Source organism: Lytechinus pictus, chromosome 1 (assembly GCF_037042905.1).
Source record: "Lytechinus pictus isolate F3 Inbred chromosome 1, Lp3.0, whole genome shotgun sequence".
In the NCBI taxonomy this organism is placed as follows: domain Eukaryota; kingdom Metazoa; phylum Echinodermata; class Echinoidea; order Temnopleuroida; family Toxopneustidae; genus Lytechinus; species Lytechinus pictus.
The window spans coordinates 20,343,841-20,354,833 of NC_087245.1; the positions used below are offsets into that span (position 1 = coordinate 20,343,841).

Sequence of the window (10,993 nt, forward strand, 5' to 3'; positions counted from 1 at the left end):
TTCGTTAAATTCAATTAAGGCAGCCATAAGTGAGGAAAGTCTGTGGTCATGTGCTCGGTCCTTTTACGAAATCGCACCCCCCCCCCCTAAAAAAAAAAAAAAATCAGCGTCAGGCAATTTCTTTTTTGTTTTAGTTCAATTCAAAATGGAAAGGAACCATTATTCTCTACCCCTCTCTCTCTTTCTTTATATATATCTCTCTCTCTCTCTTTCTCTCTCTCTCCCTTCCCATTCAGACTCCCAACATCTCTACAAAAATAGCAAATCTTCACTTTCTTTCGAGCTGGACAACAAATGAGGAAAACCAAATATTAAAGTTTGATAAGTAAACATAGTGACTTTAATTTACTCCTCCATATCTTGTTATCATGTGCTCTTCATGTTAAAAGTAAGTTTGGACATGGTACTGTCAATTGTAAAGAAACCCACAGATATCTCAAAATTGGTGCGTTTTACGATAAATCATGTTTTTGTACAATTAGTGGATATGTGCCGTCATGGCCGTGAATAACCTTTTAATTGTCCTTCCATGAACAGAATAATCTCAATAACAGAGAACGAACCGAAAGAACCATCGACGCATTTATTAAACTATCTTATCAAATTATTATTCAGCAGTCGTATAGATGACTTCAAACTGTATAGAAAATGAGCTTAATGCCCAATTTAAAGCGATAAGTGAAATTTACATGTTATATACCAGTCAAAAGCTTGTAATACAGAGCACAACACTGAAAGTGTATTTTCAACAACACTTGCAAGTTGGGTATTATTCTTAAGAGATCTCTAATTCAGGGGCTTGGACGTAACCTTATTTCATACAAAGCGAGATTGATTGAGATAACATGTGTTTGAATAATAGATCGATTATTTTCTGATTTCCTACATTACGAATTCGTTTTGTTTTTTTAATAAATTACACTGAAATACGAAATATGTGCCTAAATATATGTTACATATGCAAGTAAGGTTACAGCTCTTGGCCATTCTTAAAAAAGTTTTTCAGATTGTATTTTGCTAAGATTGATATATCGGGCAAACTCGTACAAAAAAAAAACTAAATAAATTTGCTCCACGACAATATCAGAATATCATTTAAGTAAATGATTAACATCACATGCTACTAACGTTTTGCTTCATAACTTCAAATTTGTTCAAAGTGCATGTCATTACATTAAATTTGATGACAAAACGATCAGATATTCACCTTGCCTTCATTAAACAATGCTATTCTGAATCAATCAATGCCTCTGTTACATCATATCAATAAATCAGTCAAAAATATTATTATTCCAAGATGAACTATCAATTTTTATAGACACGTATATCGATATACAAAAATATTTCCCTCACAGGTTTGAAAGACGCAGTATTTCAAAGACTAAACAATGTGATTAGACACAGTGCGCACATAATGCAATATAAGAAAATGTGTAGAAAATTACTGACAAATTTCGCACAATATGACAATACATTACACAATATATATATACACGGACGGTGTACATTAATACCATAAATTTTCTTGTAGACTTTTAACACTTACTTCTTCAGTGTGAATATCTACTTCGAGGACGAAATTAAATAAGCATTTTCAACATTTACATGTATATAAGGTTATAAATTTCAAGGAACATATATATATGTAGGTCAGGTGATCTTGGTTAAAATGTAAGAACCGGTAATGCAGGAATAATAATGGTAGCAATAATTGAATTCATTGCAATGTTCGGCGCATAATAAATACCGTAACAAGGGATAAATATGACATTATTTTGATACATTTTGCCTCACAATAATACTACTGAATTAGAAAGTGTTAATAATTGGGCTAAATAGTACATCATCAAGGGTAAGTTTGTATTGGCATATGAATGAAATTTAATATGAAATTTAGTTTGATAGTTTTTAAAGGGTGTGCACGATCCTGTTTACTCCATTGAGGGGGGGGGGGGTGAGAATGATCACATAATATTCTACACATCTGCAACTCAAACATTCCCTTAAACCGGGTTTCTATTATGGGAGTACTTTTCAATACCAGTTTGTCAGATGCACCGGTATAATGTAGGCCTATATTCATACAGTGATGTAATCCCCCCCCCCCAATATGAGGGGTACGATATGGCGTGTGAGGGAAAATTTGAAGACGTCGCGAGCAAATGTTATACATTTTCAAAATGAAAATCTAGTTTTGTGATATATTTTGACATAATATTAAAATTAGTATTGAATTAAACCCCTTTCTATCATTTTTGTCGATCTTCAATTATTTTCTCGGACTTGGACTAAAAAAAAATGGGGGGGGGGGGGAGTGGACCCAAACCCCACAACTGTACGCAGCGTATTTATGTAGAAATGTCCCATTTATTAAATAGTTGCATGAATGAAACCGGTTTTAAAAGGTGTGTTTGTGAATTTCAGTTGATAATTTCTCTCACATTTTGATTACAAGGTTTGCAGTAAAGCTCTATGCAGAAATAATGAAAAAAAAAAACCCAAAACAGAGACAGTATATTGAAAAACTTTAAGCTGATGTGTAGTTTAAAAGGGTATGGAGGTGGGGCTAAGCGTAATATTATTGAATGGGTGTATCTTTTATGGTATTTTAATAAATTGATGCTTGAAAGGCACATGTATATTCCATAAACTGGTGGAAGGCGGAAATTATGAAATAAGAGAAATGTGTAACTATAAGAAGCAATACGGACAGGGTGTGCCTACATAAACCCGTGTATTACTCATGCACATAAACGCACCCTCTCATCTCAACGCACACACCCACGTAACCCCATTGGCCACGAGAGTGCGTTACGAGGGAATAGCTACAAGTTGTCTCTTTAATTATACATAGGTCAATCCAATACACAATTTTAATTATTCTTCGTCACCAGTTGACAAAGAGAATACATCCAAAGTAGAGTACGGTGATGATATATTTTTTTTTTCAACTGGCAATATTATGCAAATGGCAAATTTGTCACAGACACAGCTTAGGGTTTCCATTTCATAAAGTTGAATAGGTAAAATGGTGAAGTTTTCTAGGTTACTTTATGATTCTACCCGCAATATAATAAATTATTTTCGATCGATGAATGCACTTGTCAGTGACATAACACGGTTCAGTTGTCTATGACGTGATGATTAACAAGTTAAAAAAAAGAATAGGCCAGCAAATTTACGGTGTTTCAAATATTGGTCACACAATTCTTAAAAGCAAGTAATGAGTAAAAGAATTACACCGAAATGAATATTACTAATTACTTGAACTTGAAATGAAATACGTGTGGACAGCGTGTGGTTACACATAATATAAAATTGATATTTGACAATAAAATATTTATGAATCAGTGATGTGAACTTTGAATATTTATAAAGAACCACTATCGGAAAAGTGACAAGTGTCAGGGTCAGACGAGCAGTTGGTTTTTGTGAATGTGATCATATTGCTAGCCCCACCGCTTAGTTCTCATATTTAAGTTTAAATAATATTTCTGAGTGTGCTGACCATTCGTAATGGAAACCATGGTAATATATTTTAATAATGTGCCATTCACAGGTTAACAAATGTATCTTAACGTCCATGAAATGGGTAAAATGGGTAAAATTACTACATAAATACTAATGTGCAAGTATCTACTTTTGTGTGGTATATACATTAAGGCGAGGTAGCCTAACCATCATTATTGCTTCTGTGGCAAACATGATTTCACTTGGAAAAGGCACGTATCAAATAATCAAACATACAATAATATAATCATCAATCGCAGACAGTGTAAGCAAATGAAATACCTTAATCTTTTGTTCATTTATAATTTGTAATTTCTTATGAAGCTAATACTTATAAAATTGAATTTGTTCTGTACAGCTTAATGAAAATAACACAATGTTTAGATAATATTTGAAGTTAAACCTCATATGATATAAATATTATTATTTACATTTAGTCTCAACATATCATATTATATCAACATAGTATATCGAAGCTATTGCACTAAGGTCTACATCATCGTGAAGGAAAAGTGTTTGAGGAAAAAGGTACATCTATTGGAATATACTTAATTGGTATTAACTATTTAAAAATAATATAGATTTTCAAAATACAAAGGCAGTCAGAGAATAGAATTTTTGTTCTGTTAGAAATAACAGTCTCGCTTGCATTACGCGATTCAATATAGCAGCAGTGCTGAATTTGAAAATTACTATAAAATAATTATTTACAGAAAACCCCATTCATACAACGATATAATACTACGTTCATTGACCCTAAATGACATTTGACCTTAATCGTGTGACAAAAGACTTGTCAGTGATACTTGATCAGTGATTACCCCTATATCCACATTTCGTAAATGTTATCCATAAACTTTCAAAGTTATGATGGTAATTCAACAAATACCCCCAATTTGGGCAAAATTCACTGACCTAAAATGACCTTTGACCTTGATCATGTGACCTGAATCTCTCACGGGATGTTCAGTGACACCTGATTACTCTTATGTCTAAGTTTTATGAACTAGATCCATAAACATTCAAAGTTATGATGGTAATTAAACAAATACCCCCAACATAGCAAAAGTTCATTGACCTTAAATGACGTTTGACCTTGGTCATGTGACCTGAAACTCGCTTGTGATGTTCAGTGATATTTCATTACTCTTATGTCCAAGTTTTATGAACTAGATCCAAAAAAATTCAAAATTATGATGGTAATTCAACAAATACCCCCAACTTGGCCAAAGTTCATTGACCCTAAATGACCTCTGACCTTTGTCATGTGAACTGAAACTCGGGCAGAAAATTCAGTAATACTTGATTACCTTATGTCCAAGTTTCATGAACTAGGTCCATATACTTTCTAAGTTATGATGACATTAAAAAAAACTTAACCTTGGTTAAGATTTCAATGTTGACGACGACGCCGTCGGAAAAGCGGAGCACATAGTCTTGCTCTGCTATGCACGCGAGACAATAAAACAGTCTAAAAATATTTAATAACTTTAGTACGAAATATATCAAGCAAATATGTATGAGAGCCCTGGATGCAAAATGGCTCAGTGATTAATGGAAGTGGTAAATTCCAAATTCTAGAGAACAGGTATCAGGACAATCACATACATATTTATCAAAAATGATATCAAATGTAAATGTATAGTACACATTACGTTTATCTGCATTAGATATGAAAACATTTTAGAATGGAGTTAATGAATGAAATTTGCTAATTTAAAACAGTCTGATCAATCAATTCAATTCTTGCATTGCCTAACCTGCCACGATCAGTGCTTGACTTTTTAGTCATTTTATTAACATCATTCGCAGTATCAATGACTCGTTGTCCTATAAACAATTGTACTATATTTGAATTCATATTTTATAATTTCTAGTTACCATAGAAAATGCTCCCTTGCAAGGTATTACACTTTCATTATAATTGTATAATGATTATATAATAAACTTCAAATGTGCAATGGTAAAATATCTAGTTTTACAACATATTTTGTAATCTAAGTATAGTGTTTAAGATGTAATTACAATGTTAATAAATGAAGATTGACTTTGGTCTCATAAAAATTGTATATTGTAAAACTTCACTTTCTTACTTGGGTTCGTGTTAAACTTCACAACTCAACTGAAATTCGGAACTTTATGAAAGGCTTTAATCTAAAGCAAAAGCTTTCATTAGTTAGTATCCATCTGTTCAATTTCTCTCATAAGCCTTTCGTCATCGTCGTCCCCCTTCTCGCTATCTTTCTTCTCAGAGGACATCTCTACGTCCCCATCATCGTCCTTCTCATTGTTCTCAAAGTCATTCTTCTCCGGGAGGCTATCCTTATCTGCCTTATTGTTTTCTTCCATCTGTCCCTCCATCTCCGCTTCCTCTTTTTTCTTCTTCTCAGCGTCTCTCTTTTCCTTCAGCTTCTTAGCAGTCTCGAGCTTCTGCTGATCCAAAACTTTCTTGGCCTCGATTTTGGCTTGCTTGGCCTTTTCTTTTTCCTGTTTGGCTTTCTCCTTCCGCTCTTTCTCTTTCTTCTTCCTCTCTTCCTTTTCCTTTTTCTTTTTCTCCTTCTCCTCCTCGTCATCACCAAAGCTGGTGATCTCGTCTTTGATGTCAGCGCAGTCATAGATGTTCACCGACCCATCGAAAGATGAGGTAGCAAGCTTTCCGTCCAGCAACTGATGATTTGGAAAAGAAAAGACAAATATACACAAAATAAATCAAGATGCATGTATCATAAATTGTAAAATAAATGAATAAGAAAATCTGTTTAGAAAAATCCCATCTTTAAACTTAACAGTATTCACTTTCCTGACTTTGAAAGGAATTTCGAGAATAAATGTTAATATCTTTTCTCAGTCCATAATTTTCAATGATCTTCTAACATATTCATACTGAAATAGAGGACATAAGGGGGATATATTTAAAACATTTCGTTTTATACTTTTCTACCTTTATTTGCCTGCCTTGTATGATACTGGTGAAATTTGCTTTTTTTTAATTTTTATCAAAATTTCAGCAATAATATGATGTCAGATTGTTAGTGCATTTGAACATAGTAGCATGCAGAAATTCAAAACGTTTATTTATTTTCAGATTGGTGATCCACAATACGTTTTCAGGAGTATGGAAAAGTTCTTGCTACCAATTCACATACTAGTGAGTCTTTCTCTCTAGTACGAGTTTACGACTTATTTTCTGCTTATACCTCCAACGAATTTAAATATTGGATCTTGGCGCTCTGTTTTGTTACTTTAAATATACAATTGAGTAGGGTATGTAATTATAATGCACTCGTTGATCTTGGATGTTGACACTTGAGCAATTATCGTTTCCAAATGTTACCTCTCATTATTTATAACCGTTTCCTTGGTTGCAACGCCGACAAATTAGTTACGGTCATAACCGTTGATAAAAGTCAATATTCTGTCAGACATGCAGTCCGATTTGAATGATTCAGACATAAAGCGCTGTCACATGTTGCCGCTTATCGGTTATGCCTGCCCCTATCCCAACATTTACGTCACACATTGTCAGACAGCGAAAATTAAACTTTGAACATTATACATACAGTAGTTGGAAAGCGACTAGCGCTGTCTTTCAAAAAAATCAATATTGCTTTATACCAGTCGAATACATGTAAAAGTCGAATTAACTGTGGGCAATCGTTTCTCGGAGTGTATCGTTAGTATATATGACAGGGCCTTCAAAATGAATTGGTTGTATACTCCTGCTTCAAAAGGCACCGGAAATGAACAATAGGACTTTGGAGCAATATTTATCCTTCAATAAATCAAGCAATCAAACATCTCCATCACGTAGCTATCCACATAAGACAACATCATCCCTGCCATATATAAACCCCATTTAGTTCCTTTCATCTGTCAATTCTTAATTTGCACACTTTCAGGGTCATTCGTTATTCCTGAATATTCGTTGGTGTTTGTGAATGGGAGGCGATCGATCTATATTAATCTGAAACGATAAATTTCGTGCATGAATATGCTTTAAACGTAATTCTTAATTCCAGCTTATTGTACGCACTATCATATTGAACATAATAAGCAATAATCTGAATAGCAATGAGCCTTATTACCTTTTATGAGATTTGATGATTTTGATGATGATAAACATATGAAGATGGTTTAGATAATATTTCTGATGATATTTTACTATCAAAGTATCATTACGATTATTTACTTCATTACTATCATCGTAAAAACAACTGTTACTATTGTGGTAATAAAATAGTATTTCATGATTGATGTCAACGTTTTTTTGTAATCACCGCCACCACCACCATCATCATCATAATCATCATTATCGTCTTCATCATCATCATCATCATCATCATCATCATCATCATCATCGTCGTCGTCATTATCATCATCATCATCATCATCATCATCATCATCATTATCATCATCATCGTCGTCGTCATTATCATCATCATCATCATCAATATATCGACGTATCCTCACCAAAATGGAGTAAACCGCTCCTTCGTGCCCTTTGAACGTCCTCTTCAGCGCACCTGATTTCGCATCGTATACCCGGGCAAAGCCGTCACCACAAGCAGTATACACTGAAAGATGAAAGCAAGTATGTTTGTAAATTGTTAGATATATGTAAAAAGAAAAAAATGCTATCTGTTGACAGCTTAAACTTCATTTGGCTCAACCGATAGTGAGGGGGCATGGTTAGGTATATACATGTAGAAAAACGAATTGCATTGGTGATACGAGAGGTGTATTTCAAATAGAAGAGGAAGAACAAAAACAGGAGGGGGAGATGGAGGAGGAAGAGAAGGAAGAAGAACAAGAACAAGAACAAGAGGAAAAGGAAGAAGAAAAAGAAAATGAAGACAGATGAGAATAAGAAGGTGAATAAGTATGCTGAGGAAGACAAAAAACAACAACAATAACAGCAGCAGCAAAAACAGCACCAAAGACGATAAGAGGTATATATAGAAGGGATAAGAAGGCTAAGAGAGATATGAATATAAGAACTCATGACAGGAAATTCAGTAGCAATGGCAGCAGCAAAAATAGATCAAATTATTGGAAGGTAGGTCACAAAAAAGACAATGAACAGTCACATTATCATGATGAATGTTTCAACATCATAGTTGTTTCCGCAATTGGATTTGTTGACATCGCAATATAATGTTTATCAACGTGAGTAACTGTATAACCAAGGTCATGGATGCTATTAATGTTCACTTGAAAGGGGGAATGCGTCACCGGCAGAAATGAAGTGAAAAAAAAAATCTCATTTGTGTACACTGATAAATTTTCAATGTCACATTCAGTTCAGATTCCGCAACACAACGGATGGATAGAAGAGGAGTTCTGCCCTGAATTATGATTTTTTTAATCTCCTTTCTTCTCTTCTCTCTTTCTTTCTCCTTGTCTGTCTTATTACAGTCTTTGTCGCTCTCTCTCTCTTTCTGTTATGTCTCTCGCCCCGCTTTATATTATCCTAATTTCTATTTTTTCTAAAAATACATCCCATGTGTAAAACATTCTTTTTAATTAACGTCTATGCATTAAAATGACGTTTAAGGTGTGACCATTTAAATTATTAAGATTAAACAGAGAAAATGGTGGTGATAATATGTGATCTCTGGCGTAAATCTCTTCATGGAAATCGAACAATATTTCATCAGTTTAACTTTAATTATCTTTGAGAGAATTATATTTGTCCGGCGATGTTAACACGTGATTGCCGATTTAGGGGGAAGCTGTGAAAAGAAAGAGAGTTTTCGCTCATCGACGTATGGAAAATTTAAGAACTGAGTAAATATATTGAAAATGTCCTTCAAATAACAAAGCACAACTGGGAGGTCTTTGTCGAAACTTGGTGAATCGGAACAAGTTTCAAGGCTGATGAAATATTGCAAATATGTAGTTTGTCCATACTCAAGAACTGATCTGCTGTTTTGATTCACCGATTTCCGACAAAGACTTCTTGGTTGTTCTTTTTCATGAAGGGAATTTGACAATACATTTTACTATGTTGTTGAATCCTCCGTATGTCACAGTAAAAAAACTCCCTAATGAGGAAAGACAGAGGGAAGGTGGAAGAATGTTTTTGTGTGAATTAATATGTACTTATTTTCTTTGCGAGAGAGAGAGAATTAAGAGAGAGGGGATAAAGAGAGAGAGAGAGAGTGTGTGTGTATGTGTGCGTGAGAAGGAGGGAGGGGAGAGAGAACCAAGCAAAGTCGTGAAGCCATTCATTTTACTATTCAATACACATACTTGTTATTCCCACTTCAGTGCTCAATATAATGTGAGTTTAATAATGAGATAGCTGGATAGGTGGTTCATGATAGTTCATGTAGACGGTGAAAAGAAATCGATTATCATTTTCTTTTAGATTACAAGCGAAATTACAATTCCCCCTTTGAGAAACGGTTAACGTTCACTGATCAACCATAGCACTACGCGGATGAGGCGGTTGGCATTCTTCATTTACCGTGTGTATATATATACGTAATTAATGCAATCACACTATAATAAAAATATGTACTAATGGTGATAATACAAAAAACTCAAGTAAATATATACTTATAAGCATACATGTTTGAAATATTACAGCTGACATGAGATGTGCCCGGATATTTTATGAAACAAGTGGGGCGGGCAAGACGAAATCTAGTTGACGTCTTTTTTTTTCATTATTGGATAATAGGGGTACTACATAGTTATTCGACCCTGACTTCTCTTTTTGATAATCCTTTTGGTCCTTTCTTCCCTTTCTCACTCTTTTCTCCTCTTTTTCAGTACTTGAAAAATCAGAGGATGCAGTTGCAACTTCCGTTAAGGTGACGACACCATTGGGAAGTAATGAAGACTACATTAAAGACGAACTACTTGTACAATACGTATTAATAGGATTCAGGCTTCGAATGCATTAACGCTCTGTCTGTGAAACCTCTGTCAGACTGCTAGTTTGTATAAAAGGTATAATGTTTTCTAAGTCAATATTTTCTTCAAAGGATGCTTAATATCTGAATTACATATTCAAATTTGTAAATATGTCCAACCACAAGTGCCCCGGTGGTAGGAAGGTAGATATACATTCACCTTTTCAGATCATTTCAAAATCTTATCCTAGTCTTTTGTTTTTCTTCGCTTACCTAATCCATCTCTAAATTTGACAGACTGTACTGTATGTTTATGTCCTTCGTATGTCCTAGTAAGATCTCCAAACTCTGTCACCCAGCATCTAACTGTTTGATCTGCGCTACCAGTGTACATCAATTTGTTTATAACCTGCAACGAGAATTTATTTAAAAAAATATAATAAGATAAGATAAGATTCATTTTATTTATACACGGTTAAAAAGCCCAAACAGTTCACAGACTGATTTCCGTTGGGGCCGTGTGGAACACAATATACAATTGACATAGTAAACATTTTAAAACCAGTGTTTAACGAACAATATATATGAAAAAATATGTTAACCTAAACAGAAGCATCAATGAA

At 34.1% G+C, this 10,993-nt stretch overlaps 1 protein-coding gene across 2 annotated transcripts; it reads right to left on the minus strand.

The window, feature by feature from the left end:
* Positions 1-317: 317 nt before the first annotated feature.
* On the minus strand, positions 318-10,785 carry LOC129266477 (uncharacterized). 2 transcript variants are annotated; one of them, XR_010293227.1, is made up of 4 exons: positions 10,644-10,785; positions 7,981-8,084; positions 4,443-6,177; positions 318-4,282 (listed from the first exon to the last, which is right to left on the minus strand). XR_010293227.1 is itself a non-coding variant. In XM_054904365.2 (3 exons), exons 1-3 carry the CDS (start codon positions 10,762-10,764, stop codon positions 5,683-5,685), a joined length of 720 nt encoding a protein of 239 aa, XP_054760340.2. In that variant the 5' UTR covers positions 10,765-10,785; the 3' UTR covers positions 318-5,682. The 2 variants fall into 2 exon arrangements, 1 of the variants encoding a protein (XP_054760340.2); XM_054904365.2 differs by having other exon boundaries at positions 318-6,177.
* Positions 10,786-10,993: the final 208 nt, after the last annotated feature.